Source organism: Mixophyes fleayi, chromosome 9, assembly GCF_038048845.1.
Source record: "Mixophyes fleayi isolate aMixFle1 chromosome 9, aMixFle1.hap1, whole genome shotgun sequence".
Taxonomy (NCBI): domain Eukaryota; kingdom Metazoa; phylum Chordata; class Amphibia; order Anura; family Limnodynastidae; genus Mixophyes; species Mixophyes fleayi.
Window position 1 is genome coordinate 3,508,427 of NC_134410.1, and position 20,945 is coordinate 3,529,371.

Sequence of the window (20,945 nt, forward strand, 5' to 3'; positions counted from 1 at the left end):
TTTGATTGCCGGGAGAGTGCTTACGAATATAGCCTGTCCTAGCAAAGTATTGTCTCCTCGGTTATATTTTTTGGTGCTAGCTTATTGCAGAGGTGAATGTCTTCACTACCTATTGCGACAGTCCATCCATGCTCAGCTTGTAACGTCTCCCCAGGACCGTAACTAGGGCTGTGCGACAGGGGCGATCGCCCAGGGCGTAACGCTGAAGGGGGCGCAATTTAAGAATATTTTAGGTTCATTTAGTTAAAATTGAGTGCTAGGGGGGCGGCATTTGTCTTTCTCGCCCCAGGTGCTAGAATTCTAAGTTACGGCTCTGCGTCTCCCCACTGTAACCCCTTGGCCATAAAATAAAATTATGTGGTCTGTTTAAGAAGAGGTGAAGATTCAAAACGCCAGTGTAAACACCGGCAAAAGGCTTCATCACCATTTTTTGTTATTTATCAAAGGTTAATGCTCCCAGAGCAGCATTGGCATAGTATGTTGCAGTGGTGCTTATGTGCCAATAGCGATTTTCAGTGATAAATATTGAGGGTTACCATGCTAGGGTCATAAATAGACCCCCTAAATCTGCTTAGTGCCATATTCGGAATTTCGTATTTTGCTGTACCCATAGAGATCTATGGGGGGATGCGGTACTAAGCGTTAAGTTAGTGAATGTTGAATAAATCTATCATGCCTCCAGCGTTATGGCTTTGATAAATTGTCCTATCACTAAATTAGCTTTTATAGCCTGTGAAAAGTTGAGCATTTGAAGGAGTTAGGGCTTGGTAATAGGTCCCTGTGTGTTAGGTGTTTTCCTTAATTCTTGCTACCATCCTTTACTTAGTCTGGCATTGGAATCGCACCACAGAGAAGAATGAATTGCCTCTGTAATTATCCGAACCAGAACCACAGACAATAAATTCCATTCAATAAAGGAGAAAAAAAAGCATAACTTGCGCCTGTGCGGAATGTCCTGCTGCACTGTGCGATTCCACTTCTGCAAAATGTTGCCACAATCTTGCTCATCTCTCCTGCGCAGCTTTTAGGAATGTTACTTATGTTTATTTGCATTTTCATTTCCATCAAACTCATTTGCCTTTTTCCAACGTGTAAAATTTCTGCTCAAACTTTACGCAAATCTGGGGAATAAATGAATAATTTTCTCCTGAATCATCATAACAAGCAGCACACAAGGAGATGACAGCTTCCCCCCGGTGTGAATCGTGGCTTGCAGGCATGCAGCATTTTCTCCCATCAATCCAGGCATTTCTAACCAGCCAGTGCTACTATATTTTGACGTGCTTCCTTGCATTTTAAATTGCAGTCTGGACTCTCAGGAGATCATGTGAGCCGGGCTCTGTATTTAAATGCCTGTGTAATAGAGCTGCCGGAGTGAGCGAGCAGCTGGCTGGTGTTAAAGTAGCTACTTTCCTGTACTAAGCTGATTTACTTGTTTAAGGTCTGACCTCATCATCCTGTCAGTGCGGGATCCCACCTACACAGTTAGCAGGAGCTTAGCATGGGCTGGAGGTGTTTGCAGCATGCTACAGACACAGCTGAAGTATTGGATGCTGATGCCTTGATGCAAGAGGAAACCGAGCATTGAATTAACAGTGGAATCCCAGAATTGCTGCAAACTACCGGGTTGCAATTGGCTATTTTCTGCAAAAAAAATGTCAGTGTCTGGGAAGAAAGAGTTTGATGTGAAGCAGATTCTCAGGCTGCGCTGGAGGTGGTTCAGCCACCCCTCTCAAGGATCTCCAGGATCTGGGGGGTACATACAGGAAGGATATGAGCACAGGGGGACACCGGTTCACAATAGGCTGAAAAGCCATTCGCGGGACAGGAACGGACTGAAGAAAAACAGCAGCCCTGTCCATAACATATTGGCACCAGTACCCGGTCCAACTCCAGCACACCAGCGATCCATCCCGTCCTGGCACCAGCAAAACCTCATACAGCACTTACAGGCGAGCGAGGAGATCCCCAAAGCCAGCACCGAGGAGAAGCTGGGGAGAGTAGAGGACAGCAGCGCACAGGAGGTGCAGATAGTCCCCCAAGACCACCCGGAGGCAGCTACTGACAGGTAAGAGTTTGGTTTCTGATGCTTTAATCCAGGGCGCGCAGTTTATATTACCTACCACTGATACATTGTATCCATTGCTGACTGCAACGTTCTATTTATTGCTACAATGTAACAACATGAACTTGGCGCATTTAGCTTAACACAGACTAATATAGCTCCTTTCCCATTTCGTTGAAAGGGGATGGATACAGCCCCATTGCACAAAAGGAATCCAAGACTGGATCTACCAACACAAAGGGATAAGATGGAGGACGAGCAGATTGTGTGATCTGGCATCTCGTCTTGATTTAACTATTACTTTGTTTATAGGCGCAATTAGCGTTGAGCGATGTGAGAAATGAAATAACTTCACTCTTCCCATTGTGCTGCCTGAAGCTCTGATTTATTAGTGGGGGACAGAACACCAGCTCTGAGCTACAGGGCTATTAAAATTCTACTTATACAGTGCAACTGTTCAGCTGTCTTGATGCAGATAGCCAAGTGATTCATAAACTGTACCAGTGTATTCTGATTCATGGACTGTTAGAGATGGATTATTGTCTACCTCTAGTGTGCCAAGATGCAGGGATATGTACATTATGGGTCATTAGACTCAGCAGGGAGATGTACACTTACATATACCAAATGTCTGGCTGAGACACAATGCTGATGTTTGTGTAATGTTAAAGTGTGTACAGGATACAGTGTTAGCCAGGAAGAGATCAAAACAATGCCTTAAAGTTATCAGTTCTTCATTCCAGCCAGCTCCCCTCCCTGAATTTCTTCCTGGGGTAATGTGTTACAAGATTCCAAACACCAGATAACACTGCAACAGTAAGTCATGTGAAATAAACAGGATTGGTGCTAAAAATAGTCTGGTGCTGAACCATTCCTCTCTGACTTCATTAAACTTAATAATTTCACTGTCATAATTTTACTTCTTTAACTAAACCTCATCTTTGTTATTCTGCCAATTTTGACCAATGCAGAATATAAATTATCCATTTAATGCATTGACCAACATATTAATAAATAAGCAATATATTCCATCCATGAAAATACCTGTGCAGTTTATATTGATTTATCAGAGTGGGCAGGAATCTTATTTCTACAATCAGAATATTATAGTTAAGAAAAAGTTTTATTTATTTTTTTCTGTGGAAATTACTTTTCTTCCCAAGTAATATAAGTCAAAACCAACCAATCAGATGTGGTGGTGTATGCTTGTTACAAGAACAATGGCTACATAATTTTGGACAAATGTTATATACACTTACAGACTCAGACATTTGTATTTCAAACAAAGTTCTCAGCAGTTTTGCTTTATGGCACTCAGATAACTGAACTGTGAGTATTAAGACAGGATTGAATATTACATGTTATTTTAGCACAACTAATGATCATCTTTTTAATGAATAAACAGGGCTAGATACCATTATTGATTAATCGGACTAACCGTTATTGATAAGGTTTAAAGCTGGTTACTTAATATAGTACAAATTGTGTGGGGAAGCATACTTAGCAGACTTATTTGTAAATTTAGTAAAGTACAACAGTGAGTACTTAATCAGGGGGTCATGTTGAGTTGGATGCAAATTTTGTTTTTGGCGATTAACATAATTTTTTAGTTCATGTAAACTAGTGGTTTGTGGCATGCCCATTGCACTGGGATAATTGTATTTTATGTTTAGTACATATATTTAAATAATTGTTTTCTCCTTCACAATTTAATATCTTTGGCACTATCAATGACCATTTTTATTAACTGCAGATTACAATCTACATTGCTTATTAATTGTTGGCAAGTTGTTATAAAAATGATTTACTGAATGTTTACCCTCAGGTGGGATGTTGTTCAACACTGAAACATAATTGCACAAGTAGAGTTACAGGATTGAGGTTATTAGAGGTCGGGGAAAATGGCCGCCTCTTTAAATCTTGTTTCAGTGACAGCCAATTATAAATATCAGAAGACTTCTACCATGGCCTTATCTGTGTGCAGTTTGTATGTTCACCCCGTGTTTGCGGGGGTTTCCTCCGGGTGCTCCGGTTTCCTCCCACACTCCAAAAACATACTGGTAGGTTAATTGGCTGCTGTTAAGTAGACTGTAAGCTCCAATGCAGCAGGGACTGATGTGAGCGAGTTCTCTGTACAGCGCTGCGGAATTATTGGTGCTATATATATAAATGGATGATGATAGTAAAACAGCTTTGGGTTCCATAGAATTTGAACAGGGTCCTTTAAGCCATTGGTAGGCAACCAGTAGCTTGCTGAGACTTGTAGTTCGATAACAGCTCTAGAAAATAAAACTTTGAATCCCCCATGCATCCAGGTCTTTCTTCAAAAGTGCATCCTAATTTTTTTTGGGGGGGGGGATCTTAAATAACCGCTCTGAGATTTTCACTTTAGCTATTAATATGATCATGATCTTCCTCCTAAAGACACTTTCACCCATCACCCCTGGGGCTCAGCCAGGCTGTGACACACGCGTGGAGAATTAATGATTGCACTAAAGCTGCATATTTGTCTTGTACACAGGAAAGTGAAAACAGGAAGAGGCTTGTGACACTGAGATTAAAGAGTGATTGTACTTAGTAATAAAAGTTAGTGCTCTGTTGATTTTGTCAAGGAGGATGGGGATAGTTTGGGCATTGTTATGTTACAGTGTGATAGAACTGTCTGGCTTTTGTTGATAAGGATGTGGAACATTACAAAGCAATGACTTTACATTTGCTGCGATCTATACATGATATTCAGTAGTAACAGGTAATAGAGCAGGGATTGGTGATAAGACCCGCATGTTTGCAGCACACAGTACTGCAATGCTAGAGGTACGATAACAAAGGACAGCTATAAAGTCTAGCTGGGGAAATACAGCAAACTTATCTGGAAAAAACATCTGGTTAGAAATATATTCTTTGGAAAATAAATACATTGTATCAGTAGGAAAAGTCGATGGAAAAGATGTACATGATGTAACTTGAGACATTTTCTCCCCTTGTGACATATTTGTTCAGTGTACACAATGTCATCGTTTTAAGACTTATTTTGTGACATTTCTGTTACATTTACACCATTCATTGCTAGTTTTTATAAATGTTCCCAAATATTGGAAAATAAAACCCTGAATGTTCCTATACAATTGGTGCAGTCTAGGTGCCCTGGGATTGAGTACAGAATGGAAATAAAGTAATTGGGTATTAAGGTCAGGGGAGCTGAGGAACCGACACTTTAAGGGATATTCAATTCGGCGCGAGGTGTCGCTGAACAACGCCTTCGATATTCAGCTGCGCATATTGTCAGCCATTATGGTGGTAATTTCCACTCACTTTTCTGCCTCTTCACCTCTATGGGGTGTGAGAAAAAATTGAGCGAAGATTCCTGTAAAATCTCTGATGCGATTTGTCTTTATGGACATTCTGGAGACACCTTGTGCCGAATTGAATCATCATCATTTATATAGCGCAACTAATTTTGCAGCGCTGTATAGGGAACTCACTCACATCAGTCCCTGCCCCATTGGAGTTTACAGTCTAAATTCCCCAACATACACACAGACACAGAGAGAGAGAGAGACTAGGGTCAATTTTTATATCAGCCAATTAACCTACCAGTATGTTTTTGGAGTGTGGGAGGAAACCGGAGCACCCAGAGGAAACACACACAAACACGGGAAGAACATACAAAACACACACAGATAAGGCCATGGTTGGGAATTGAACTCACGACTCCAGTGCTGTAATGCAGAAGTGCTAACCACTGAGCCACCATGCTGCCCTTAATGTATATAAGGGGTAAATGGGAGGGAACACCACGGCGGTTATTTTAGCAGACACATGTAGTATAAATGACATGTATCCTGTAGCAACTGATGAGGGCTGTCTTTATATTATAACTTGCTCTAGGCTGATAAAAGTTAATATCTGATTGGTTCCTACAGGTTTCTTCCCACGAGTGTGATATTGCATAAGCCTTTATATTTGCTGGTGGTGTTTCACGGGTAGAATTCAATCGCTGAGAGTGCATTAGAAAGGATTAGTGAGTGCTACATGGATTAGTAAACGTTGTGATATTTGGAGGGGGTTGGCGTGCTCCTCTTTAAGTCTCACATGCCTCTAATGCAGTATGGAGGCCGCCATTTTGTGGGCTGATCCATTAATAATGAGAATGCAGCTGGGGACTAGTGACATGAGCCACGAGGCACCATATATTCATGAGGTACTGGTTGTGTTAACGAGGTACTGGCTCTCACTGAAATTGATTCTCACTGAAAACGAAGTGAATTTTCTGTTGTGTATTAATAAGGAATAATTCAGCTTCATGTTAGTGGAAATTTGTTGTCAATATTCCACTATGTTTCTTTGTTTTCTCCTAAAGTATCTGCAATAATGTTGCGTTCATGCGACTCGGTCCGAAAGCCGAGTGTCAGGATCACACATGGGTGGTGGACAATATGGCTGGATCGCTTCCAATATCATGATGCATGGTGGCTTAGTTAGGAGATGACTGCGCACACGCAGGGATCATCAGCTAATCGGATTTGTGGACACGCCCAATAATTATCCTATCAACTTCAATCAGATCATTATCGGTCATCATGGTCATTTTGGGCCCATTGCCTGATATAACCTGTACTATCACAGAATTTGTGGACAACATTAGATTAAATATTTGACTAGCGCTGGTACAGTAACGTATTCCATATCCTAATGTGGCGCTGCGAGCAGGAGAACGTATCGTTCAGTTAGTGTTTATATTGTAACAGTTGGAGGTTTGAATGGAGCATGGTGGAAGTGGAGAAACACAACAAACAGAAATAATAGTGATCAAAGGTTCATGAAACATTGATCTGTTTTTGGAACAAGGACCACGTCCAGAAGCGTTGTCACCAGCAGGTGACCTTCACTACTGTCTCCTCCAAACTGCCAGGAAGTAAGAAATCCAACCAGAACCTGAATATCTTTATTAAGAAGAGTAGCTATGGTTGTCTGCCAACCAAAACAAAAAGGGAGGGCAGTGGGGGATATTACTATTATATCTTTTCATACACGTTGGTCTAAATCTCCAGTTCACCAGTAGATAGGTTAGAAAAGTTCTTATATATGCTTATTTTTTCACCAGAAGTCAACAAGAAGGAATTGCAAATCATCCTGTTATTAATTGGGGATATGAATATATGGAATTTTAACGTGCAATGATCCTCTGTATCCATCCTCTGGTACAAACATACGGACATGAGTTTAAATTCAGATCTCACATCTGTGCCAGGACACATAACTCCTCTCATTATACACGGCTCCAGCTGGTAATGTACAATCAGGTCACCCATCACCGCGCAGTGTCAATGTGCTGGAGAGCCTGGGGTGACTAATTTCTCCATAATTACTTTGGCAATGTACACGGTCAGATCAGTTCCCAACCTATCCACAGACACCATATGTGCCGCAGTGACCGTACCCTTAACCATGAAAAATCTCAAACTAACTTTCAATCTATAATTCACTTTTCATTGATCAAATATGATAAGTCTGCACATTATAGTAACTCAGATTTAACTTGTAAAACAAGGATAAACTTGTTTTTTTTACTTTTTCCAGCTAAAATCCGTTTTATTTTAAATGTCTTCCATTGTTGAGACGATCCTTCTTGTGTTTAAATATGAAGTCTGCTACGTACAATGTACACACTACTGTGTTTTCAGCCGACTATCAAGCCAATCAGATGATAAACGACCGATTGGCGCGATATCACAGTAGTGTGTACCCTGGAACGATGATCGATTATCGTTCCGAAGCACAGATCATCGTTTTAGCTGATTGGTGTCACTGTATAAAAATGTCGTTCAGCTACGGAACAATGTCGGTCCAATTCTGTAGTGTGTATGCAGCCTTGTCCAATGCAAAGTACAGATGCTCACTGATCCCACTGAACTGGTTTTGATTTTAGATCTGGATTAGCTTCGTGTTTTGGTTTTGGCAAAACCGCCCTCGTGTGTTTTGGTTTTGGATTTTTTAGAAAAAAAACTAAATATGCTAAAAATCACATAAATTTGCTCTTTTTTTGTTCCTACATTATTATTAACCTCAATAACACTAATTTCAAGTCATTTGCAGTCAATTTTGACCACCTCACAGATCACAATATTATTTTCATACACTTTCGGACAAATACTGCAGCACCTGGCTGGATGGTAAGCGACAGAGCAATGACACAAACACACTGCAGTTCCTAGCACATCTAGGATACATTGGCACACTGCAGTGGCAGAAAAGAACAATTGGGGTCCGCCCTCCCTCCCACCCCCCCTATGCTGGATCTTAAAAAGGAATTAAAAACTTGCGAGATCTGACAACGTCACAATGATGTTTTGCCTCGTTTTCAAATCCGAAAAGTCGCTCGGCTCGGTACTCGGATCCCCTAATTTCGGGTGTGTTTGGTTCCCGAGGAACAGAGCCTTAGCATCTCTAATGCAAAGCCGATGATTAAATGTTATATATATATAGAGACAAGATTGCATTGTTCAATGGACAAGAGGGCAAATAAAGTAAAGGAAATTGGGAGTAGGGAAGGGATAAATATATGGCACAGGTATAAATTCTGCCCCAGGATAGGTTATATGTATATAGTAACATGACATAATGCAAGTCTCTAAGACACAATATATTGCCCCAGGAAATAGATGATTCTTTCGTTCTCTATCTTCAACTACTGGTCACATGTGGTACTGCAGCCACTGTGCTGTGTTTCTTTACCAGGTGTAAATTACAAGTCACCTATTAATTCTCCCTTTAAACTGGATTTATATCTTTGTAAAGAGGGGGGTAGAGGTCACATGTAGAAAGTTTCACAACTCTTCCTGCAGAACCTTTGTTCGGTGGAATTTCACGTTAGGCCCTAAGTGGAATTCACACTGTCATTTTTATTCTGCTCAGAATTCACACCCCACAACGAATTGCCACAGTCGTCACTCAGTTTATTTATAGACAAAAATGTGGAATTTACAAATACAGTGAGAAATGTCAGGAGCGGAACTCAAGAGGAACTCAAAAGGTTATATGGCCAGAAATTTGCACCTCCGTGCTGCGGCCTAATTTGTTGCAAAATCTGTAGCCACACGGACGGAGAGCACATCTCTCCAGCTTATATCCTCTGTATTATATTAAAGAATAAAATAATCTAAAACATATATTAGTCTTCTTGAAGGCAGACTGTTCTTCACACATTGCCACAGAGCTTTGTAATACTGCAGCTCAGGATTAGCTGTATACACACCCTGAGGTTTCCCACATTACACAAGAGTTCTTCACTATTGTAATGAAAACGTACAATCGACATTTTTTCGCCTGACAAGTTTCTACCTAGAGCATCAGTCAGTCCGTGGAAAGAAAATGATACAGAGGCCGTCGCTGCAGGAGAGAGAACAGTACGTATGGATCGTGTTGGTTTAAATTTAATTCAGACGAAACTCCGGCTATCTGCTATTATGCGGAAATAACATTAAAGTTGCTCTGACGAAATGCAGACACATTTTCATTTTTAGAACATGGTGAATCGCCCGCCTGGTCCACAACAAGCAGAATATTACAGCAGGATCTGGTGGCAGCTCCCAGCATGCACCTGTGTATTGCTGCAGTAGATGTTCTGAGAACCAACTGTATCCCTTACTGGAATGTTAGTTTTCAGGTAACTTTTAGTCTGAGGCATTGTGGGCCTGACTCATCAAGGAACGCAACGTGAACGCTGTTTGCATTCTTTAAAAATGGATGGAAATTGCATGCACGTGCTCCTGTATTCCAGTACAAGAAGATCTGAAGAAATGTTTCTGTTTGAATACGGTTATAAGTACGCTCTGGCTGTACGGCACTTGCCGTATGCAGATGGCCATACACACTGCAGGACACATACAATGCATATGGGCAATATAAAGTCCCATCAAAATAAATAAATAACTTAACACTTGTTAATAACATAATCATTAATGAAGATACATTTTTAAAAAAACCTGGTTGTTTTGTCTTTAATTTTTCTTTTAACACGGAATAAATTTATTAGGATGTTATTAATGTCTACTGGACATAAGGGGCCTCATTTAGATTCTAAGACGTGGAGGAGTGGGAGTGTGCGCAGCTTGGTAGGGTATTACGAGTGGCATGCAATCCCAGTTGCGTCCCACTTGTAATACCCTACCGAGCTGCGAGCAGTTACTGCAGCTAGCTAACTACTTGCGCCACCTAATTCCTGACGCACATTTTTAGCCCTTTTTTGATGTGTGTTGTGTCTGTGCCTCACTGTATCCAGGATTTACTTACGGGGTCACACCCCCTGTGTCTATATTATACAAGTTCACGCCTTCACAATTCCGCGTCCCGCTCTTTCCCTCGTGTAAGCTGCAAGCCGTTGCAAGTGTAAATTGTGTCCAAGATGCAGGTGGATATGGTGCTTGCTGCACATGTGTGATAGAGGTTTTGTGGTCGATGCGCCTAAAACGGACTTTGCGTCCGACTGTAAATGAGGCCCAATATGTCTTTTTCCAGGTTCTCTTAATTGCAAACACATGTTCTAGCTGTATACACAGCCCTCATCACTAGTACTCAGCACTTACACCTGACCTGTAGCTGGTGCAAGTGATGCGGCTGGAAATCACGTACCTTAGAGATGCCCAAAGGTTGAATCGGACGCTACTGCGTGCGCTCCAGTTAGACACTCCCTTACTGTACACCGACTACGTTCATGCTCCCTTCCCACCCCGTTCTATCTTTCCTATCGTAGGTGTCCTTTGCATTCAAAGATGAATTGCATGCACTTGCGTTCTCTGGCGTATATTCCACAAACTACGGCCCACAGCGGGACTTAATTAATGAATCAGGTCCTGTCTTATTATGGTGGGTGGGGTTTCTAAGAGCGAGAGAGAGATCAAATATTTCATTGCTGATAGTTTAATTATTCAGACACATTTATGTTCATAATATAACACTTTTATGATCAACTGTAATATTTCTGTCATGTACTTTTATCATATCATAGATCTTTGATTTTGTATAATGAAACAGACATTTGCTGTGTATAAGAAGCTGCATTACCTTAGAATGTGCTAAGTAGAAAAAGATCGAAACCCTTAATGACAGTTCTATCTACCAAGTTACAATGTCTTCCTGGGATTAACAACAAACGTGGAAACACAGTAACGTGTCCACCTCCCAGAGGCTGTTTGTACGAGTTATACAAAATGCTTTTTTATTGAAACAATGTGTAACAGTACTGACATTACTATACTGATTGTGGGATTCACAATATGTACAGATGGAGTAGCATTTTGTGGTACATATTTTCAATCCAAAGGGATAAAAAAAAACCCAATCAATATGGATGATGAAAGTACTGCTCTGTACCGCAAATAAAAGACTTCTAGCACATAGCGGAACAATACCGAGTGGATTGACCAGAGTGTGGTAAAGATGCTCTATATTAGTGGTGAGACCTGATGTGGAACCTTACCACTAACTGCAAAGTAATACAATGTATCAATGGAGTTAATTGATACATGTGCCCCCCCCCCCCCCCTCCTCCAACAGCCCTATACTGAACAGGTTAAGACTGGTGGACATGGTGGAAGGGGGACCCAACTCTGCAGCTTTCCTTGCAGTACTGTCTCCAGCAGGGCCGTAAATAGGGCTGTGTGACAGGGGCGACCGCCCAGGGCGCAACACTGAAGGGGGGCGCAATTTAGCAATATTTTAGGTTAATTTGGTTAAATTGAGGGGTAGGGGGGCGGCATTTGTCTTTCTCGCCCAGGGCACTAGAATTCTAAGTTACGGCTCTGGTCTCCAGCCCACCCTGTCGTAGCCTAGAGCTGGGAGCGGCTTTCTTGAGGGGAACCTGTTTTTTCCGCCTCATTTTTTCGCTGTCAGCCTATGAACTGGTCACACTTTATTTGAACATCGTCATTTAAACATGAAAATGATCATCATGCTTTATTCATACATACACGTTTATTCCTATATGCAAATTTATATGGATCTCGAGGATCCATCCAGCATATAGGCTCATATATAGTGCAAATTATGCACAAATTAGATATATTAGTGCACATCTGCATAAGACCCTTTATTATGGAACGGATAGCCATAAAGAACCTCTATTAAAGCAACTGTGCTGTCCCATTAAAATAAGAACTGTAATGTAGGGGTATATTTTTGACGTGGCATTAATATGTTAAAATAACAAAAGATAAGACCACTGAATTTTTGTTGCAAAAAAATTTCAGTGGTCTTATCTTATATATTTCCTGGAAAAATAAATAAATATAAAACTACCCACATGCAAATGACACAACTCATGAGTGTGAAAGTTGTTTTGTTCCTGAAGGAATGAAGCACAGCTGGACACAAAAGAGTTACATTTGTGTTCCATATTTTGACAAAGATTATGTGCTATGAACTGTTAATAATGTTTCTGAATTATGGATGAAATACAGCTCTTATCTTACGGTGCTCCTAGTTCTCAGCAGTATGAAGGATATACTGTGTGTTAGCTTGAGTATTAGTTACAAGGTTTAGAAGGGTAATAAGTGTGTGATGCTTGCAGATGTCTGATACAAACTAACTGGAAGTATGAAACACATAACCTGAAATACTCTGTGCAGCTGGAGGACCATGCACCTTACACTATATAGCTCTCAGTCTGTGGCTTCCTGCTGCCTCCATTCCCCTCCTCACATCATGTCACTGCCCCTGTCACATGCAGCCCTGTCCTCACTAACACATCACTCATCTCCTGATATACTCTGTGCTGCTGAGGACCCTGCTCCTTCCACTATATAACTCTCAGTCTGTGGCTTCCTGCTGCCTCCATTCCCCTCCTCACATCATGTCACTGCCCCTGTCACATGCAGCCCTGTCCTCACTAACACATCACCCATCTTCTGATATAATCTGTGCTGCTAGGGGACCCTGCTCCTTCCACTATATAACTCTTAGTCTGTGGCTTCCTGCTGCCTCCATTCCCCTCCTCACATCATGTCACTGCCCCTGTCACATGCAGCCCTCTCCTCACTAACATAGACACAGGATTAGACACTGCCCCACACAGTATCAGCACACTAATCTCCTGACTCATTCTGTGCTGCAGTCAGGGCCGGATTAACCAGAGGTCTAACTGGGCTATAGCCCAGGGGCCTCGGGCATCCAGGGGGCCCTTCAAAGTCCTCAGCAGCATTATTGATCGGTCCGGGGCGGGGTCACCCCCAGCCCGATCAATGCTGCTGAGCACTGACACTGCAGCCCTCCTTCCGCGGCGCTGTAAACTCCTTACTGAGGAGATCTCGCGAGATCTCCTCAGTAAGGAGTTTACAGCGCACCACGGAAGGAGGGCTGCAGTGACAGGTAAGCGATTCGGGTGGGGGGGGGGATGCCTCACGGGGGACGGGCGGCTCAATTTGGGGGCCTCACGGGGGAATGGAGGCCCCCTTAGCCCAGGGGCCTCCATTCCCTTAATCCGGTCCTGGCTGCCGTGAACATTCCGATGATCTGATTTGCTAATAAGCTGGGGGCCTTTCAGAAGAGCAGACACTGAAGATTTTAAACAAGGTGTTTTGACCCTAGTGAAATACATCTTAAAAATCTGTGCAGTTTGGTCCTGACTAGTTTCTCAGCAAATTCAACAGATCATGTTTGGTTGTATTTTCAGTTTCTGAATAGTGATGGAAAAAACAAATCTGCATTCACCGGATAATTCTATACTATAAAAAAAAATGTTTGCAAATCAGCTTTCATATGTGTTGTGAGTTGTACGCGCTGCCATACTGATAATAATGAAAAGGTTAACTTGTGAATAGCAGCTCTCCTCACAGTGTAGGAAACATATAGGGAAATATATCAAAATAATTAAGTTGCATTATTTTATTAGCGATTTACATTGCACTAGGTTCAACTACTACTCATTTTGTTCAGCCCTTTACAAACTATATTAGTCCCTTGAATCTAAAATATTAGATTTAGCGTATCCCTGGCAATTATTGGAGATCAGATTTCTCTACAATTTTGTGCTGCTGCTTAGTTCATCCACACGATTATCCTTTGCATCTTTTCTTCTGGAAAACCAGATTGTTTCTTGGCAGAGTCAGAGCGACCTTGTGTGTCAGAGACGTTTATACAAGAGGGGCAGCGAGCCCTGCTGCATCTGTCTATGAAAACTAAAACTGCACCACCAAGAACTATGACAAGGTTCAACGTGACACGTCCGTGGAAAATGAAGGGCTTGCTGCATTTTGGTAACAAACCATTTTGATTTTGAAATATGCAGAAACATACAGAATATAATTAAAGCTGTCAGGCCTATTTGGAAGAAGGGCCTGGACACTGAGCTCTGTCGGAAGCTTGGGATGATAATTATATTTGATTTACTGACTTCTACATATCATCCTACAGTTAAACTTTATCTTAATTAATTTGTTATTCTTCCCCAAATAAACAGACATTGTTTTGGCCCACATAATGCTGGCCTGCCATCTAGAGGTTTCTTATGTGCCAATTCATGGCGCCCGATACCTTTAGGGATTCTAAGGCACTAGGACAACATCAGTTAGAAAGTACATGTCACACACCAGGCTCTCAGGTCCTGTCACTTACCTCTTTGTTGCCTTTCCAAGTTGCCCCTATAGTACTCAGGCGCTGCTGGTTTTAGACCTCTCTGTAAGATGCTGTCCAGTCTGTCTCTACTCCAGAATCAGAGTATGAGTGTGGCCATCTTGGATTCGGTCACATGATTCCTCTTCGCCAATCAGGTGATAACAGCCTCCACTCCAGGTTTCCCTCCAATACCAGTTCATGGGAGCTGCCATCTTGGACTTAGTCACCTGATCCATCCCAGCAACTCAGAGTGCTGCTTTAGCCCAGCTGACCGCAATCTCCAATCAGGAAACAACTATCACTATAAAAGGACTTCCTGGAGCTCTTTCCAGTAGCCAGTGCAATGTTGTATTTCAGAAGCCAATCTGGTTCCCAGGAGTCTTGCTATTATTCCAGGTCAGACAGTGCAGTCTGTATTCTGCTTCCAGTCTGACTACAGCAATCCTCTTCCAGCATTCTGCTTACAGTCCGATCCAGCACTCCAGTTCCTGTTTGCTCTCCTCTGCTAGTGAATCACCATCGGCACCAGTCCTTTCACTACATGCAGAGGAATATAATCGGACCCCCCAGCTTTGGCCACGTAGTTACCAGTCCAGCTCCAGAGACACAACCCAGTCTGGGTACAGATAGATCCTCAGATGTGACAGTACCACAGTAAGGTGTAAAACCACATGAGCTAGAAATTACAGTATTCCACAAATGTCAGCCAAGTTTACCAGACTCACTGTACCTTACCCCACTATCCCAAGGACTGCAGTCACCTAATTTATCTTGTCCCTTGGTCCCAGTCACTTGGCCCGATATTCTCCCTCTACCAATGTGGTAGGAGTCAAATCCAAGTATAAATCCTTTCATGTCTTTTCCTCAGAACCTGGCTACCAGCTGATCAGGACTTCCTGTCTCCCGGTGGGACAGAATAATGTAGCAGCTCTTAGGGACATTGATAACAACCCAGAACAAACCTGGCCACATCTAAGAATAAACTTTATATGATGCAATCAAATATAAAGGGCAAGAGTTGGGGAACTTTGAACAAAATGATGCAAACAATGATATCCCATTCCCCCCTACAAGACTAGTGTAGTGGAGAGGGTGTCCAGTGGGGTAACAGGGCAGAGCTCTGCTTTCACCACACTTATCTAACCAGAGTAGTTTCTATGTCTTACCCTTGGATACAGAAATGCTGTGGATGCGATTGAATATACAAATAAACTACTGACTGGTAGGTCAGTGTGGTCAGCAATGGTATAAGTAGATTTAAATGCTCAGTGGTCCTGTACCTAACAATCTCCACTCTCCACCTGTGTGCCTGACATTTTGCACCACAGCTTATAAATGGTGATTAGGCCAACTCAATCTCTTTGCCAGGTGAACATGGTACGCTATATGTGTCCATCAGCCCCTCGTAGCGAGCCCACTACGGAGAGTCTACCTCCCTGCTCATAGGCGGGCAGGGTAGAATCAGCGAGCTCTCGCTGAAAACACTGAGCTCAAATACCATAATAAAGATACTATTGCAGGTTTTCTGTGTTGTTAGCAGCAGGATTACCAGAACTGGCATTCCCATAACCTTGCTAAATCAGGGCCGTTGTCTTCTTATTATATTTATTCTTCTTCACCACAGTGTGCTCCTTCTTCTTCTTCACCACATTATGCCCCCTTCTTCCTATTCACCACACTGTGCCCCTTCTTCTTATTCAACGCACTATGCCCCCTTCTTCATCACCACACTATGCCCCCTTCTTCCTATTCACCACACTGTGCCCTCTTCTTTTAATTTACCACACTGTGACCCCTTATTCATCACCACACTGTGCCCTCTTCTTCATCACCGCACTGTGCCCCCTTATTCATCACCACACTGTGCCCCCTTCTTCATCACCACCACACTATGCCCCCTTCTTCATCACCACCACACTATGCCCCCTTCTTCATCACCACCACACTATGCCCCCTTCTTCATCACCACCACACTATGCCCTCTTCTTCATCACCACATTATGCCCCCTTCTTCCTATTCAGCACAGTGTGCCCCCTTCTTCATCACCACCACACTATGCCCCCTTCTTCTTCATCACCACACTATGCCCTCTTCTTCATCACCACCACACTATGCCCCCTTCTTTTTCATCACCACACTATGCCCTCTTCTTCATCACCACATTATGCCCCCTTCTTCCTATTCACCACAGTGTGCCCCCTTCTTCCTATTCACCACACTGTGCCCCCTTCTTTATCACCATGCTGTGCCCTCTTCTTCCTATTCACCACAGTGTGCCCCCTTCTTCATCACCACAGTGTGCCCCCTTCTTCATCACCACAATTTACACCTTTCTTTATCACTACAGTGTGCCTACTTCTTATTCACCACACTGTGCCCCTTCTTCCTATTCACCACACTATGCCCCCTTCTTCATCACCATGCTGTGCCCTCTTCTTTCTATTCAGCACAGTGTGCCCCCTTCTTCGTCACCACAGTGTGCCCCCTTCTTCGTCACCACAGTGTGCCCCCTTCTTCGTCACCACAGTGTGCCCCCTTCTTCGTCACCACAGTGTGCCCCCTTCTTCGTCACCACAGTGTGCCCCCTTCTTATTCACCACACTGGGCCCCTTCTTCTTATTCACCACACTTTACACCTTTCTTCATCACCACACTGTACCCTCTTCTTTATCACCAGACTATGCCCCCTTCATGTTTACCACATATTGCTCACTTCTTCTACACCACACTGTGCCCGCTTTGTCATCACCACACTGTGCCCACTTCTTCTTTTTCACCACATTGTGCCCCCTTTTTCATCATCACACTGTGCCCCCATCTTCTGATTCACCACATTGTGCCCCCTTCTTCTTTACCACACTGTGCCCCCTTCTTCTTTACCACACTGTGCCCCCTTCTTCTTTACCACACTGTGCCCCCTTCTTTACCACACTGTGCCCCTTTCTTCTTTACCACACTGTGCCCTCTTCTTCTTTTTCACCACACTGTGCCCTCTTCAAAATTTTCACCACACTGTGCCCCTTCTTCTTCACCACACTGTGCCCCCTTCTTCTTCTTTACCACACTACACTCCTCCTTCTTCTTATTTACCACACTGTGCTGCCTTCTTCTTATTTACCACACTGTGCCTCCTTCTTCTTCTTATTTACCACACTGTGCCTAATTCTTCTTATTTACCATACTGTGCCCCCTTATTCTTCTTCACCACGCTGTGCCCCCTTCTTCTTCTTTACCACACTACCCTCCTTCTTATTTACCACACTGTGCCCCCTTCTTCATCACCACACTGTGCCCTCTTCTTCTTCATCACCACACTGTGCCCCCTTCTTCATCACCACACTGTGCCCCTTTTTCTACACCACACTGAGCAAATTTCTTCTTCACCACACAGTGCCTGCTTCTTCTTCTTCTCCACATTGTGCCATAGATGTGGTAGGCAAACAATTCTGCAAATTCTTCTCAAGATATAAGGAGGACACTTCAGACACTAAATATATTTGTGTATCATATTGCTTTTATATTTAATACATGAAAATAAACATGCATTTCGTAGTGCGCATTTTGATGACATTGTGAATTCCCATCTACGACAAGATGACCTCATTCAGATGGGTGCCTTCTCTAACAATTCATTTTATACAAAAGCATGCGCGTTGGAGCCAAAGTTAAGTTTTTATTTGTCAGAGACTTTTTTAATAGGTATCATTACTGCAATGACAGAAGGCTTGTCATTCTGTCACTCTTGTTTCCCTCCCTCTTCCACTTTTGCACCTGACATTATGCATTTCAATGGTTGAGTTATTGTGTCGTGCTTGAGAACAGACATAAATAAAGGTAGACCAGGTATAAATGTGTCTTTGTTTACCAGTTTTTGTCCTCTTGTAATAAGCTGCTGTAGTACCTATTGCACATGGCGGTTGTCAGGAAGCCCGCCGCCCGCTCTGCATCTGCAGTACCGAGGTGTTAGGCTAATGTTCAGTCTAGATGGCCAGGTTTGCCTGTGAAATGAATAACACTGAAACGTGTTTTTCTTCTATATCGCTCTCCTCACACATATTAACACCCAGCTTCCTCCAGAGAAATGTGAAATTCTCTTTATCATAAAGCTCGGCTGTCATACACGACAAGACAAATGGAAAGTTGTGTTCCATTATTCCTGACAAAGGGAACATATTTCTCTCTGATACTTCATGCTAAACAGTTGTCTGCATTTAATTACCAATTGTTTTGGCTCTCTCAAGTCTATCTGACACCCTTAGCGTTTTCTTCTTCCTTCAGTAGATGGCATCGCCTGTTGGGAATGATAAACTAAATGACAGAATATACTTGGAGAATGTTTTTCTGCTACACAGTATTCTATAAATGACAGTTCATGATATACAGGCTGGATTGCTTGAAAGCCAAACAGGCCCAAACCTCAGGGGCATGGAAGACAGGTCAGCGCTCTCCTCAATGAAACCATTATTGTTTATACATTTTCATTTATATATAATGTATTTTTTATTAATATAGTACAAAGCTCTAGCCATAGACTTACTCAGGTCTGTATTATTACCATGTATCCATTTTATACATATACAGTGGGTCCCAAAACAATGGCTGGGAGGGGGGGCAAGCTCACGTCTCTAAATAGAAGAAAAGAAGCAATGCCTGTGTCAGTGGTAATGAAGCAAAGAAAAGTGGTATCCTCATTCAACTTATTAAGAATTTTAAAACAATTAATTGGTAGTAAACAAAGAAATCTGTGTTTAGTGATATAGCGTTGCAATATTAAATGTCAATAGACAACTTATTTCCAGACACTTCTTGTGACATCATATCAAGTGATGATGAAGATGAGGAAACAGTGAGGCAACTAGATGCAGCTACCAATAAGCAGGGACATGATAAGCTTAACAAAAATTGCTTTCGTCTCTGACCATATATGAGAAGCACAAATAGACCCCCAAGAATTTTCGGACTGAGTTGAGGGACAGTGAAGCTATGTATTGAATTAGTGAATGTCCTATTTGCTCGTGAATAAATAGTTGGTTCCAATACTGTGTTTTTTTGTTTTCTGAAGCTTTATATCGTCTATTGAGCTATAAATTTTCCAGTATACTTCTTATTCCATTTATGTCCGTTCAATAGTTCAGTTCAGGGAGCACAACACGGCTCTAAGATTTGTCTTAAAATATTGCCTGGGTATATACGGAATTGGCACAAAGCTTTTAGGTTAAAAGATTCACTCTTATGTCATATTGAATGAGAGGAAGCCAGGAAAATGGTTTCTCCAGAGACTGGATCTTACCCTGGATGATCTCTATAGAATAGCATTGTAGGAGTTATTCCTGCAAATTTCCTCTATTCGCCATTAACACCTACATGACAGCTCCCGGCCCAGAAAAATAAATAAATAACTAAAAAACTGCAAATGTTCCATTTACCCCACTCATTTTTTGTGTCAGTCACAGTCTTAAAACAGCACTTGTCAATTATGTTTATTCTCAGATACATCCGTTCAGGCGCTTAGGAGCCTGAAACAGGGGTCTGACCTCAATCTACAAGACGGTGCTGAACGGTAACTTGTGCACAGATAAAGGCGGAGGAAATGACATGCAGAGAGAAAGGAGAAATGGGGTACTTGACATAGTGCATCATGAGGTGTTAGAATCTGCTGAGAGCCTCTGCATCAAAGGTGCCAAAATCACTCAATTTATAGGTATAAATTGTCTCCTCTCCCCAGGGTCGGAACGCTGGAGCTGTTTTTGCAACCTACTCTGGCGGTTTGTGCATTTTGCAGAGTAGTTCTCCATCCTCATTTGTGCAATCTTGCATTTTGTTTACACCCCTGACACATGTCTGTGCTCTGCCAGCGGAATTGCATCATTCAAATCTTCATTTCCAGTCACCTGTATACATTAATTCAATAATTGTTTGCTAAGCATTGTGCTCTCTATGCATCCTTGTTTATTTATTATTAAGTGACCTGCGCTGCAGTCACTGCAGCTCAGACCTTGAGAACGACTCCAGAGTTTTCTGGTAACTGTTTATTATTTCACTCTTTTTAGTTAGTTAAGGGATTCTGTGCTACATTCTGAGGACTGTCGCTGTGATGGGAACGCGGAGGTCAGAATATTTATTCCGCTTCTTCTGACAGATTCTATGAATATATTTGTCCCTTTTCAGTTGCAGTTGTTTACTGTTAGAAAAAGTCCTGTTTCTCCCTAAAGTGACAGCGATCTAGAGGTGAGAGAAAGCTGGAAGCCTGGGCTCTATATTATTAGCTGA

At 42.3% G+C, this 20,945-nt stretch overlaps 1 protein-coding gene across 1 annotated transcript in view; it reads left to right on the plus strand.

Moving 5' to 3' along the window:
- Window positions 1–985: 985 nt before the first annotated feature.
- KLHL4 (kelch like family member 4) overlaps window positions 986–20,945 on the plus strand; it is a 93,881-nt gene continuing 73,921 nt past the window's right edge. Inside the window, exon 1 of the mRNA XM_075186233.1 lies at window positions 986–2,068. Within this exon, the coding sequence (XP_075042334.1) occupies window positions 1,656–2,068 (413 nt within the window). The 5' untranslated portion in view covers window positions 986–1,655. The remainder of the gene's footprint in view (window positions 2,069–20,945) is intronic.